Consider the following 14,206-nt stretch of genomic DNA (forward strand, 5'->3'; position numbering starts at 1 on the left):
CCCGGTTTACTGAAAAAGAACTAAAACGTTGGCTAGAACAGGCACTGCCTCTGAGGACCAGAGCCACAGCCCTTCGGGGCGCCCCTGGGGGTGCTCTGCAGGTGTGGGGTTGGAGCTGGGGGGGCGTGGAGGTGGAGAGAGGGACGGGGTTGCTGAGAGCAACTTGGAGACGGCGGTAGACGGGTGAGCTGCTTTGAAAGTGACTGAGTCTCCATGCATGGAGAAACTTGTCTTCCAGAACCCCACAGAGGCAGCCAAGACCAAGTGCTTGCTGGGGTGGTGGAGAGGATGACCCCCCGCTTCTCTGACATCAAAGAAACCAGTTCCGGCCTCTCTGGCCCTTGGAGAAACATTTCTGGGTCAAGAATTTGCAGTCTATAAATTCCCCATGTTTGAGATTCAGAAGGCCTGTACAGGGCTGGGTTTGTATAACCTTTCACATCACAGTACTTCCTGCTCCACGGCCTCCCAGCAAGCACGTAGTCTAGGCCAGGGTTCAGAAAGATGGTCTGATGGATTGAGATACATGGACAGATTTAAAGACAAGTGGACTAACATAGTGCTGTAGTCAATGATACTTAAAAAAAAAAACAACGAAATAAACAAACAGCAACAAAACTCATAGAGAAAGAGATCAAATTTGTAGTTACCAGAGGTGGGAAGTAGGGCAAGTGGGAGCTGGATGAACAAAGGCAGGCAAAAGCTACCAACTTCCAGTTATAAGACACTTGAGTACTAGGGTTGTAACCTACAGCATGTTCAGTCGCTAAGTCATGTCCAACTCTTTGCAACCCCATAGACTGTAGCCCACCAGGCTCCTCTGCCCATTGGCATTTCCCAGGCAAGAATGCTGGAGTGGGTTGCCTTGCCCTCCTCCAGGGAATCTTCCTGACTCAGGAATCAAACCCACATCTCCTGCATTGGCAGGCAGAGTCTTTACCGCCAAGCCACCCGGAAGCCCAGTATGCCAATTATCTCAATAAGACTTGAAGTAAAAAAATTGTCAGACAGAAGACTCAGGGTCCTGGAACTGGCCTGATCAAAAGGGGAATTTTTTTTTTTTTTTTTGGTCTTGAAAGATTTTATAAAGAATACTTTAAATAATTAATATGATGGTTTAATACTTTAAAAATGTTGACAAATTCTTGATAAACTACTGATTTCTATTATGTACAATTCCAAGGCCCTGTAATATAAAATGTTTGGATAAGATCTCTGAATTGCTCTTGCAGTCAAATTGTGTTTATGCTTTCTGAGAGGTTTCATATGTTTCACTCTTCAAAGGGGAAATTTTTTAAAAATTGGTATTTGCCAAAAAAATATTTTTGGAACGTCCACGTGGGCACTTGGGCTGTAGCAGGAGGATGCTGGCGGGTGTCTGGGCATCTTTGTCACCAGTTTCCCTCCACTGACACCAGCGTGAGTGTCTTCCTGGCAAATCTGCCACCATGAAGTCTGCCAGACAAAAGTCAGCATCTTTGAAGTGGAAACTTGTTTATAAATCCAAAATGTTTTTTCTTTGCAGAACATTTTTGGGCCTTAGCAGATTATTATTTTAACTTTTTCCCCCAAATATTTTCTCCATATTTGGGCAAGGCAAGAGACCAAGGACTCTTGCATTGTCTTTTCCAGAAGAAACTGCAGTGTCTCAGAGAACGCAGTGGGTTCCCGGGCCTTCTCTCTTTCTCACGGGGATTTCTGGGCCGAGCCTTCAACTTCCACTCTGCTGGCCTCTGACAAACTCCAGTCCACACACCTGTGGTCGTTGGACTAGAAATGTCAGTCCATAAAAATTCCTGGAGGAACACCCCACCGTTTGCTCAAGAGTTCTTTATCTCGGGCACTTCCTGTTCCCTGGAGATAAGGATCTGTTCTTCTACTTCTTGGCAGGTCAGGGCTAAGAGGCCATCAAGCCCCCGCCCTGTTTTACAGAGAGGAAACTGACATCAGGAGAGGGATGATGCGTTTGTGCCTTGAGAAGAGAATCTTTTTCTCCCAACGTTTTCACTTTGAAAAATTTCAAATCTATAGAAGTATTTCAAGCAGAGTACAGTGAATATCGGCATCGACCAGTTGCTGACGTTACGCTACATTTGCTTTGTCTCTTTCTTCCTCTTTCTCTCCTTAAATACGTGTGTTTCAGACGTCATGACACTGCGTCCACAAGAGCCCAGCATGTCTCCCTCCGGGCTGTGCTTAGTCGCTCAGTGGAGTCCAACTCTGTGCGACCCCACGGACTGTACCCCGCCAGGCTCCTCTGTCCATGGGGTTCTCCAGGCCAGAATACTGGACTGGGTTGCCATTTCCTCCTTCAGAGGATCTTCCCAACCCAGGGATTGAACCCAGGTCTCCCGCACTGCAGGTGGATTCTTTACCAGCTGAGCCACAAGGGAAGCCCAAGAATACTGGAGTGGGTAGCCTGTCCCTTCTCCAGGGGATCTTCCCGACCCAGGAACCAAACCAGGGTCTCCTGCATTGCAGGTGGATTCTTTACCAGCTGAGCTACCAGGGAAGCCTTATTGGTGACATTAGGTCTTATTATTTTGTTAAGTTGGTGTCCTTAGATTTCTTCATTTCTTCTTCCCTAAAAATATTTTACCCTATGGTTTTAACATCTGTTTTTTCTTTTTGGCCATGCTGCGTAGCTTGTGGGATCTGAGTTCCCTAACCAGGGATTGAACTCAGGGCCCTCGACAGTGAGAGCTCAGAGTTCTAAGCACTGAACCACCAAGAAATGCCCTAACATCTTTTGAGATGATTCTTTCTTGAATCACTTATTACCAGGATAGCTGTAAAATAATAATTTTTGGTTTTGTCATTCCCTCTCCTTTTATTCACTGGTGTTCTTCTTTGAAGAAGAATTTTCCCTTCTCCTTTAAAACACTTTTTAGGACTTCCCTGATGGTCCAGTGTTTAAGACTCCATGCTTCCAGTGCAGGGATACAAGTTTGATCCCTGGTCAGAGAACTAAGATCCCACATGTGGCACAGCGCTCCCCCCCGCCAAAAAAAAAGTTAAAAAAAACTTTTAAAAGTATCAGTACTCATTGATTTGTATTTTATCCAATGGATTAAATGTGTTGCTTTCATTATTGATTTCGTGCTCAAGTTCCCCCCCAATCTGGCCACTGGGAGCCCTTTCAAGATCCTCTTGTCCCATCCCCATCATTTTTCAAGAGCACCTTTTTACTTTCGAGGCTCCTCTGGACTTTCCCTGTCTCAGTCCTGGAGTGGCCTTCCCTCCAGGGTCCCCAGTGCCATTCCCTGGGGAGAGGAGTTTTGGGTCTAAGTAAGTTCCTTGCAGCTGGCTGTCATTCTTTCCAGGTCCTCTCAGGAGACAGAGCTGAGGAGTCATTTTGTTACTGTTTCATAACAAAATCGCTAACTGAAAACACCACAGAGCTCTCTTTCCCCTCACTCCAAACCTCCCTCATCCTATGTGAGAGCCTGGGTCCTGACACCACCAGTCCCAGGGGACCCCACAGTCGCTTGCCTCCCACCGCCCCCCCAACTGCCTCACGAGCAAAGACCAGAGTCTCTTTGTCCTTAGAGGACTCTCCACCAAGGGATCCCAGGCAGACAAAGTCCCTCAGATACTGCCCTTTTCTTCAAGTGTCTATGTCATCAACATCTTACACAGATCCACTAGTTAGTGTTGGATTCCAATTTACATTTTCCTCCATCCTTTTACTTCTTAAAGGTAAAATCTAATATTTAGGGTGTACTGGGAGACGTGCACGATTCCTGACTCTGGAGGGAACCCTATGGTCCAGGTGATGACCCCAACACTACTGTCAAAAGTCCCCCCCCAGCAAGCAGGCCTTAAAACTCTGCTCCATTCCTTCTGAAACAGCCTTGGACTGGGCAAAGGACTCCTGCACTTCATCAGCCTCGGGCCCACCGGCAGCCTTGGCAAATCCCTGGCTTCCCCGGACCTAGGCCCTGCACCTGTGAACTGAGTCACACCAGAGGTCTCCGGACAGCTCATGCACCCAGGACTTCAAAGTTTCCACCACACCACCTTCACCCGTTAACCTGTTTCACCTTCACAAGAGCCCAGTGAATGGCACATAGTAGGGTTTCCATAAACAGAATTCCATAGAGGAATTAAGGGCCTCTTTAGCGCTTTTGAACTGTGGTGTTGGAGAAGACTTTTGAGAGTCCCTTGGACTGCAAGGAGATCCAACCAGTCCATCCTAAAGGAGATCAGTCCTGGGTGTTCATTGGAAGGACTGATGCTGAAGCTGAAATTCCAGTACTTTGGCCACCTGATGCGAAGAGTTGACTCACTGGAAAAGACCCTGATGCTGGGAGGGATTGGGGGCGGGAGGAGAAGGGGACAACAGAGGATGAGATGGCTGGATGGCATCACCGACTCGGTGGACATGAGTTTGGGTGAACTCCGGGAGTTGGTGATGGATAGGGAGGCCTGGCTTGCTGTGCTTCGTGAGGTCGCAAGGAGTCGGACACGACTAAGCGACTGAACTGAACTGAACTGAGCTTACAGTATGGAAACTGAGGCTCGGAGAGGGGCTGGTTTGCCCTCAAGGTCTCATTAGGTGAGAAACGCCCTGAAAACACTGCTCCATCCCCAGTACAAAGCACTTTGGTCAGGGGAAGGCGGGGGGTGGGGGGGTGGGGGGGTGGGGGGGGTGGTTCGGGGGGGGGGGGGGGTGTTGGATTCGGTGAGGATGGATTTGTGCCCTGAGCACCTCGCTGTCCTGGGGGAGCCAGGGCCGGGTTTATGCAAATTTCCTGCGAGGAGGTCGGGGATTGGCTGGCTCGGGCGGGGGCGGGACGTGCCCTTGGCCCAGGGCCGACAGGTGCGCACGGCACAGGCGCGGTCCAAGCTCGCCCCCTGGACCACCGTCCCATCCTGTCGCAGCTTCTCCCAGGCGATGCCTCCGCTCTGGGTCGTGCTGGCCTTCGGCTGCCTGCGACTTGGCTCTGGTAAGCAGGGAGTGAGAAGGGGCGGGGGGGGGGGGTCTGTACCCACCGTGGACGGGGGAGGGCTGTCCTGCACCCCGCAATTCTCCTGAAGGGTCGTGAGAGGCACATGGATGGGAACTTGACTTATTCACTCCAGGAATAGGCGTGGGTGCCCTGCTCTGCGCCAGGCCCTGTGCAGGCTCTGGGGACCCAGATAGGACTACTAATTCGAGGGCTCGGTGCTGGCTGTTACAACAGACAGACACACACGGCGGTGCCGGAGAGCAGGGGACGGTCTGGACTAGATTCATGGTGATGCTTTGATCGGGAGGGGAGGCACATTTCAGGTGAAGGAGCAGCACGGAAGGAGGGGGGCGTCAGGGTCTATCTACACTGGGAACCTCCCGCCCATTGTCCATCGGTGTGGCTGGAGCCTGAGGTCAGGGGGTGTGCATACAGGTCAGGCTGGGGGCCCATGAAGCAAGGCCCAGAGCTTCAGGGCCTCACTGCCCCTCCAGAGAGGCTGGACTGTGTTGGAGAGCAGCGGAGATCCCCCAAGGGGCCCAGTGGGAAGGGGTTGCAGTCAGCTTTGCAGGTCAGAGAGCAGAGGGTGGGGAACGGCTGGTTCCTAGGGTCCAGGTGAAAAGGGTGGACTCAGACCAGCGAGATGCGTGGGAGGGGCCGTGGGGTTCTTGGCGACCGGCTGTTTGTTGGGGGGAAGGAGAGGGCAGCAGTTCAGTCGGACTGCCTGGTTTCTGCTCAGGATGGCCGGGCGGGGCGAGGGGCACAGGGCCTCTCCCCACGTCTGACACAAGCTCCTGAGATGGCCGGTGCCTGAAGCCAACAGCTGCTCACTAGCTGCAGACCTGCGTGTGTGGGCGTGCAGATGGTTGCCCGTGGGTGTGAGCAGTTCTGTCGGGGGTCAGCTCCCATCCTCACTGCCTCCTCCAGGTGCGAACCTCCAGCCCCAACTGGCTAGCGTGACCTTTGCCACCAACAACCCCACCCTTACCACGGTGGCCTTGGAAAAGCCCCTCTGCATGTTTGACAGCTCAGCGGCCCTCCAGGGCACCTACGAGGTCCACCTCTATGTGCTGGTCGACTCGGGTAAGGGTCCTGCTGCCCTCGGGCTGCTCTGAAAGGGGCTTTGAGCTGTCTGTGGGCAGGAGGTGGGGAGACAAGGCGAGGGTGCTCCATCTGTGCAATCAAACCACCCCAGGCACCTCACTAACATGCTCGGGTATCTGCTCTGTGCCAGCCCTGGGCTGGGTACATCTGCCCTGGAGGGACATCTAGTCTAGAGGGGGAAATAACAGCATCAATCACGGAGCACTTACGTCCTGCTTGGTGCTTTGCAGACCTTAGAGCTAATTGTTACAACCTGCCTGCAAGGTGTCCGTTAGGATGCCCATCACAGGGGCAAATAATCAGGGCCCAGAGAGGCAGAGTGACTCGTGGGAGCTCCTGAGCTGGAAATCAAATCAGAATCTCTGGTCCTCAAGCTCAAGTCCTTCCCAAGGCTTCCCGAGGTGGTTTGAGATGGGTGTTTGGGAGACGTGCTGGCTCTGGGCCAGCCCCACCTGTTCACTGGCAGCGATGCTGGGATCCCGGAGGAAGAACCCGATGACGGCCTCTTAGCTTTCAGCCATTTACAACAGCTCATGTAGGGCCATGATTTTATTGACTGCCTACCCATGTCCAATCCCAGTCTATGGGCACTGCGGGGTGTTTCCCTTGCATTTCACAAAGGGTCTAAAGAGATACAGTGAGTGGTCCAAGATCACCCAGCAAGTAAGGAAGAGATCCCAAGACCCAGCTCGGCACTGGTGCAGAGAGGATGCTTAGGGACGTTTGTTGAATGACTGAGTGAGTGACTCAGCCCAGCACTGCCTCCACAGCCAGCTTCAGGAATGCCTCTGTGCAGGACAGCACCAAGACCCCTCTCAGCTCGACATTCCAGCAGACGGAGGGGGGGAGGACAGGGCCCTACAAGGCCGCGGCCTTTGACCTGACCCCATGCAGCGACTCGCCCAGCTTGGATGACGTCCAGGATGTATCCCGGGCCTCGGAGATCCTGAACGCATACCTGATCAGGGTGGGTGCCAACGGGACCTGCCTGTCGGACCCCAACTTCCAGGGCCTCTGCAACCCACCCCTGTCTGCAGCCACGGAATATAGGTGAGTGTGAGCTGCTGCTGGAAGGTGGCAGGTGAACCCTGACTAGGTGCGGGGGAAGGGGGCGGCCTAGAGCTGGGTGAAGCGTCAGAGGCCACATTCCTTCAGAGCCTAGCACATGTCAGGATGTCCTGGGTACCACGAAGGATTCCTGGCTTCCTGGGCAGGTGACCATGCACTCAGAGGGACTACCTCTTGGCTTAACACTCTGCCATCAACATCCTGAAATCCTTAATGTTTAAACAAGGGGCCACATTTTCCCTTCTGCACCGGGCCCCACAAAGTGCACATCTGACCCTGGCCCATCACCCGTGTAGCCGTTTGTTTGACAGGGAAGGAAGGAACGGTGGTCCAGAGGCGGAAGGGGGTCACTCTGAGAAAAGCTGGGCTTCAGTGTGAAGGCTCTCCCTGCTCCCCGCGGTGTACCCCACCGTGGCCCACTCCAGGACCGAGGGTCCCTGATTCACTTTCACACCTGTGTCCTGAGCATCTTCTTGGGGCCGAGTTGGGGGCTCAGCCGTGACCCGGGCCCGGGGGTCGTATCCAGTGCCAAGCCTTGACCACACACACCCCAGTCCCCGTGGGGCCACCTGGACGGGGGTCTCTGCCCTCTGGGCCACACCTGGGCCCAGGCCACCACTCCCCTCCATCCTCTCACGGAGCCCACTCCTCCCCTCGACTCGGCCACCGGGCGGGACTTGAGTCCTGGGCATCCGTGCCCCCGCCCTCACCCCTCACCTCTGACCTTGTTCTTCGTGGGAGAAGACCTCTCCCTCCTACCTGAGCCCACCCTACCTCGGGGACTCATCCCAGCCTCTGAAATTCCCGTCTTCACACCTATCGAAGCAGGGGATCAAGCAAAATGCTGGATGCTATGAAGATTTTAAGGGTCTTCATTTAAATGTCAAACTAGAGGCTGTTGATTTCTTTGATCTCAGAACAGTCATCCTTTTTAACTGAAGGTGAAGAAGTCCTAAGGCTATGGGTATTCTGTACTGATCACCTGATCTTCCTTTATGATTTGCAACCCTTGATTGGGATTTTCTGTCTATAAAGTTAGCCCTTATTAGAGGGCAGCAGTTATGCAAATAGATATTCTTCCCTTGGTTATTGTTTTTTTTTTAAGTCACTTTTGTGAGACCAAGGACCAGGCTAGGAATAGAGGAAGGCAAAAATGCAAGGAGGACAAATAGGTCAATACCCCGCAAATCAGCTACGTGTGTAATACATGCAGCAGAAAAACAGCGGGGCTCCCAGAGGGACATCTCTGAGGGCTTCGTGGAGGAGGTGTCTGAGCTGGGGAAGCAGCCCAGGGGGAAGGTGATGCTGATGAAAGTCCAGCAGCAGCCTGCGGCCAGAACACCCCCCTGCCACCCCACCCATTGTGGCCACCTAGATTTTCATCTCCCACAAGTCCCAGTTCGGCCCCCAACCCCACAATCCCGCCCCCTCCCCATGGCCAAGCCTCACGGGATGGATAGAAGTCATCCCCGCCCCACTTCTTTCCAGGTTCAAGTACGTCCTGGTCAATATGTCCTCGGGCTTGGTACAGGACCAGACCCTGTGGTCGGACCCCATCCGCACCGACCGCCGTAAGTGGTGGGGCTGGGCCAGGGGTGGCCCTCAAGGGAACCTGGGCAAGCAGACTCAAGCCGTCACTCGGAAAATTGTCCCCAGACACGGGCAGGTCACTGGATTAATAATTTTCCCCGAGACCTCATCCTCCCTTGCTCCTTCCCTTCCTTCCTCGAGGACCAGGTCACATGACACAGGAAGGTGGGGGACTTGCGGGTGTTTGGATAACTGGTGCAGTGTTACCGGCTTCCCTGGTGGCTCAGAAGGAAAGAATCTGCCTGCCAATGCAGGAGATGTGGGTTCGATCCCTGGGTCAGGAAGATCCCCTAGAGAAGGAAATGGCAACCCACTCCAGTATTCTTGCTTGGAGAGTTCCACGGACAGAGAAGCCTGGTGGGCTACAGTCCATGGGGTCACAGAGAGTCAGACATGACTGAGCAACTAAGTACGCACTGGCCGTCTGGACAGGCATAACTGGAGACAGAATCGACCGGCATCTTCAGCCCTGATGATGCATCTGCCTCCAAAGGGCAGAGAGGTTATCATGCATTTAGACCCTAACCCGCCCCTTTGTTGAACCCTGCCAATGACAACATCATTATCACGTAAGATGGTTCCAGAGGCATCTCAGCCACAGGGGCAGGAACCCTGGAGGCAGCAGGGTACCATTCTCCTGTGGTTTTTCTAAAGTGGGGGGTCTTGTAGGCCCAAGCATCTGCCAGTGGTCCTGCCTGTCCGTCCTCAAGCCTCCAGCTGTGTTCTCAACGCAGATCTGAGGTTTATAAACTCAGAATCGTGTCTGCTAAAGCTTAGGGGCAACAGAAGTGATTTCCCAGTGTAATTTTGACAGCCCATGACCCTGTTTTAGACCTCCCCAGGACTTCCTTGGCGGTCCAGTGGTTAGGACTCCATGCTTTCACTTCTGGGGGCCCAGATTTGATCCCTGGTCGGGGAACTAAGATCCCACAGGCTGCGTGGCACAACCAAAAAAACCAAAGAACTCCGCTGCCACTCACAGTGATCTTGTGGGTCAATTAGGGCTCTGTGAGGTCACCTGAGGTCACAGGGCCAGTGAGGGTGCAGACGGGCAGGCCTGGGTGCGACTGGGTGGCTACCCTCCGGTGGCACAGCCATGCTCTGTGGTCCCACTGGATCAACGCTGCCCTGGCACCAAGAGTGCCAAGTTCAGTCCCAGCCGCTGAGCCTTGCTGCTGTGTGAGCCCTTCAGAACCTCAGTTTTCCCGTCTGAGAAATGGGAAGGAATATCCTTGCCCCACTTCCCCAGCAGGGCTCCTTTGGGCAGTCCAGGTGAAAGCCCCAGGCCCTGCTCTCTAAGGGCAGGGCCTGGAGATCAGTCTGCGTGGAAAGTGCGCCCTTGGGGACCAGACAGACCTATGGCTTGAGGCTGGAGTCCGAGTCCTGTTGAACAGGCGTGCAATCTCCCTAAGCCACAGTAAGTGATCTGCAAAACAGGGTCTCATGGGATCTACCAGGGACGCTGGATGGGAAGCGGCCAGCTCACAGTATTGTCCACTTAGGTCTAATGGGTGACAGAGGGAGCCCACAGACCCCCTGGTTCCGTCAGATTAGAGACCTTTCAGTTCAGTTCAGTCGCTCAGCTGTGTATGACTCTGCGGCCCCATGGACTGCATCACGGCCAGGCCTCCCTCTCCATCACCAACTCCAACACCAAACTCCTGTCCATCGAGTCGGTGATGCCATCCAAACATCTCATCCTCTGCCGTCCCCTTCTCCTCCTGCCTTCAATCTTTCCCAGCATCAGGGTCTTTTCCAATGAGTCATTTCTTTGCATCAGGTGGTCAAAGTATTGGAGCTTCAGCTTTGGCATCAGTCCTTCCAATGAATATTCAGGACTGATTTCCTTTAGGATGGACTGGCTTGCAGTCCAAGGGACTCTCAAGAGTCTTCTCCAACACCACAGTTCAAAAGCATCAGTTCTTCGGCGCTCAGCTTTCTTTGCTCCGCCTGTATTTTGTTTATAATCTGTATTCCATCCATCTTCACTGGAAGACTTGAGACTGTTTTTCATTTAAAATCATGAGAAAAGACAGTGATAAGAGGGTGAGAGTAGACACACACGAGACAAAGTTGGGGAGTGGAATACAGAGGCGAGTATAATTCCACCTCATACCCAGGGGGAGGCATTGACCTGGCCTCTCTTCATCCCTGAGAGTTTCGGCTGCCAAGGCAGGCACACCCTCCCCGCCCCCCACCCCCCCATCCCTGGGAGGAGGCTGGGTGGTGCAGTGTCCAGGCAGTGACCGCCTGCCTCCCGCAGTCACCCCGTACTCGGCGATAGACACGTGGCCCGGCCGGCGGAGCGGGGGTATGATCGTCATCACATCCATCCTGGGCTCCCTGCCCTTCTTCTTGCTCATCGGCTTTGCTGGCGCCATCCTCCTCAGCCTCGTGTGAGTACCTGCCAACTGGGGGGGGTGGGGGTGCGGCGCTTGGGGACACACCCCACGGGAGGCTCTTCCGAGGTGGGGAGAGCCTGGGAGCAAAGCTGCCTTCTGCCCTGGGTGGGGTGGGGGGATCCAGTGAGAGGGGAGCAGGGTCCCGGGGAGGCCTAGGTCAAGTATCAGCTGGGAAAGAGGGGCGCCGCGCCGAGGCTATGTGGATAGACCCCAGCTCCGACACAGCGGTGCATCTTGGGCAAGGATCGGGCTGGCCGAAAAGTTCGTTCGGGCTTTTCGTATCATCTTATGGAAAAACCCAAACAAACTTTTTGGCCAACCCAATATCTTATCCTTCTGTGCCTCAGTGTCCTCTTCTGGAAAATGGAGATTCTGATCAATATTGTCTACCCTGTGGAGTTGCGAGGGATGGGGGAAATATTACCTCTACTCTACGGCCTGTTGAGCACTCAGGCAGTTGCTGTTCAGTCGCTCAGTTGTGTCCGACTCTTTGCGACCCCATGGACTGCAGCACCCCAGGCCTCCCTGTCCATCACCAACTCCCGCAGCTTTCTCAAACTCATGTCCATCGAGTCGGTGATGCCATCCAACCATCTCATCCTCTGTCGTCCCCTTCTCCTCCTGCCCCCAATCCTTCCCAGCATCAGGGTCTTTTCTAGTTTCAGGGCGGAATCCAGGTACTAAACAGGTCTTAGCTTTTGTTATCAGGATGGGGACACTGAGGTCTGTGGTGGGGAAGGAGGCCCAAGGTCACACAGCCCGTTAAAACGGAGCTGGCCCCGAGCTCCCGAGTCACCTGAGTCCACTGACAACTCTGACGCGCATCTATTTAGATTAGGACTGGAGGGGTCCCCTGGAGTGTCTGGAGCAGCTAACAGAGCTGCCTGATGGGAAGACAGGCGTGCAGTCACAGGATGGAGCAGGGAGTGAATCAAGGCACCCATGGGTGCAGCTGCTGTGGGAATCCAGAGGAGGGCAGTGCAGATCCTCCCTGGAGTATCAGGGTGGGCTTCCTGGAGGAAAGGTCAGCAGAAACAAATTCTTATCAGGACTGGGATGAATTGAAAATTCATGTGCAGTGCACATCTCAGCAAGAGAGGCAGGAGACCCAGGCAGCTTTAAAGAAGGAGAGGGGGGATGCTTGTCCCAGGTCGGTGGAGAGGGTGGATGGAAAAGCTTCTTGGAGTGGGTGAAATTAAGTGGAAATGTATTAATTAGCCAGGCAGATTTAAAGACGTGTGTGGTGGGTGAAGGACGGAGTAGGGAGACGGCAGTGACCTTGGAAGTCAGATTGCTCTCTGGCATTTAGATTAATAAAGACAAATAGTAGGTGAGATTAGCCACCAGGGGACTGGTCTGTATGGCCAGATCTGGGAGCAGGTGGGATGTGCTTACCTCCCTCCCTCCCTCTGGGCGGCATCCTAACCATGGTCCTCTTATCTGACCTCAGTCTGGCTCTTCCATTGGTCTCTCCTACCTGACATCCCAGTTCCAGCTGCCCCCAGCTCGCCATCCTTACCCCAGACACACCCCAGTCCTTCCCATCAGACGCCTGCGATGCCTTTCTGTGCCTCCACTCTCTTCCTTTAAGGCCAGACTAACTGCCCCCTCCTCCAGGGAGCCCTCCAGTGGCTTCCCTCCCCGGATTTGTCCACTCTGCCTGGTCATTGTCTGCTGTGGTCTGTCTCCCATAGAATCTTAGCTCTTTGGGGACATTTGTCCAGCTCAGTAAGACTTATAAATTGCCCACCCGATTCCGAAAGAGTGACGCTTTCCTTAACGCAGGGCCTGGCACACAGGAGGCACTCCAGAAAGACCGGTCTGTTGAATGAAGGCCAAAGGTGACCTCTGTGAAAGCCATGTCTAAGCAGAAAGGCCCCTGCCCAGCTGAGGGGTGGGGTTAGCTCTGCGCCCCTAACCCTGGCTCTGTTCATCTCCTCTGTCAGGGACAGGGGCGATGCTGACGGGGCAAGAAGCCATGACTCCCAGATCACGCAGGAGGCTGCCCCCAAGTCCCTGGGGACCTCGGAGACTCCATACACGTCTGTGAACCGGGGGCCGCCCCTGGACAGGGCCGAGGTGTATGCCAGCAAACTCCAGGACTGAGCCCGGGCGCCTCTTCTGAGCAGCCACAGTCCCTCTGACGGCCTTGCCTGGGGGTCTGCGGGGGACAGTGTTCACACCCGGACCCCCCCCCCCCCGACCCAAGGCGAACTAACACAGGCCCATGGATCCAACTACAGGAAAGCACTTAATAAAACCTTCCAGAGATTCTGAGTTCAATAAAGATGTACAGAATGACTGAGATGCTGAATGAATGGATGAGTCGCTGTCATTTTGAGGGGTTGCATTGTTTCTCTAGAGGGTGGGGGCAGGGGGCTAGCTTTCAGTCAAGGCGAGGGTGCAGAGGGTAAGATCAGGGCTGGTGGCGCACCTTCTCCTCTGGAAGATGGGAAATCAGTGCCCCCATGGGCTCACGGGAGCTTTAGGGGCCGGCCCTATGACAGGTTCAAGTCCGTACTGGTCAATATGTCCTTGGGCTTGGTACAGGACCAGACCCTATGGTCGGACCCCATCCACACCGACCGCCGTAAGTGGTGGGGCTGGGCCGGGGGTGGTCCTCAAGGGAACCTGGGCAAGCAGACTCATTCCATCACTCAGAAAATTGTCCCCAGGTTCATGGGCAGGTTACTGGATTATAACTTTCTCATCCTCATCCTCGCCCGCTCCCTCCCTCCCTTCCTCGAGGGCCAGGTCACGTGACCCAGGAAGGTGGAATGCCTGCTGGGTGTTGGGCCAGCTGGTGCGGTGTTACCGGCTTACCTGGTGGCTCAGGGGTAAAGAATCTGCCTGCCAATGCAGGAGACCCGGGTTCCATCCCTGGGTCAGGAGGAGAAAATGGCAACCCACTCCAGTATTCCTGCCTGGAGAATGCCATGCAGAGGAGCCTGGCAGGCTGCAGTCCAAGGGGTCTCAAAGAGTCAGATAGAACTGAGCGACTAAGCACGCACGCACGCCAGATGGGGCACATGTGTGGTTATTAGATGCTATTTGGGGTTTGTTGGCTTTGAGGTCCTGGAAACCCATCTG

At 54.2% G+C, this 14,206-nt stretch overlaps 1 protein-coding gene across 2 annotated transcripts; it reads left to right on the forward strand.

Moving 5' to 3' along the window:
* Window positions 1-4,897: 4,897 nt before the first annotated feature.
* On the forward strand, window positions 4,898-13,222 carry UPK3A (uroplakin 3A). Of its 2 annotated transcripts, XM_020888301.2 has the most exons (6): window positions 4,898-4,949; window positions 5,880-6,035; window positions 6,827-7,106; window positions 8,613-8,695; window positions 10,978-11,110; window positions 13,063-13,222. In XM_020888301.2, the coding sequence occupies exons 1-6, from the start codon at window positions 4,898-4,900 to the stop codon at window positions 13,220-13,222; spliced, it is 864 nt and encodes a 287-aa protein (XP_020743960.2). The 2 variants fall into 2 exon arrangements, with proteins under 2 accessions (XP_020743960.2, XP_020743961.2); XM_020888302.2 differs by lacking the exons at window positions 6,827-7,106; window positions 8,613-8,695.
* Window positions 13,223-14,206: the final 984 nt, after the last annotated feature.

The sequence above is a fragment of the Odocoileus virginianus genome, chromosome 23 (genome assembly GCF_023699985.2).
Source record: "Odocoileus virginianus isolate 20LAN1187 ecotype Illinois chromosome 23, Ovbor_1.2, whole genome shotgun sequence".
NCBI lineage: Eukaryota > Metazoa > Chordata > Mammalia > Artiodactyla > Cervidae > Odocoileus > Odocoileus virginianus.

Bases quoted from the DNA above. Each gene is read 5' to 3' on its own strand.
- UPK3A (XM_020888301.2), top strand. From the start codon at position 4,898: ATGCCTCCGCTCTGGGTCGTGCTGGCCTTCGGCTGCCTGCGACTTGGC. The intron at 4,950-5,879 runs GTAAGCAGGGAG...TGCCTCCTCCAG, and splicing joins CTGCCTGCGACTTGGCTCTG to GTGCGAACCTCCAGCCCCAA. The intron at 8,696-10,977 runs GTAAGTGGTGGG...TGCCTCCCGCAG, and splicing joins CCCCATCCGCACCGACCGCC to TCACCCCGTACTCGGCGATA.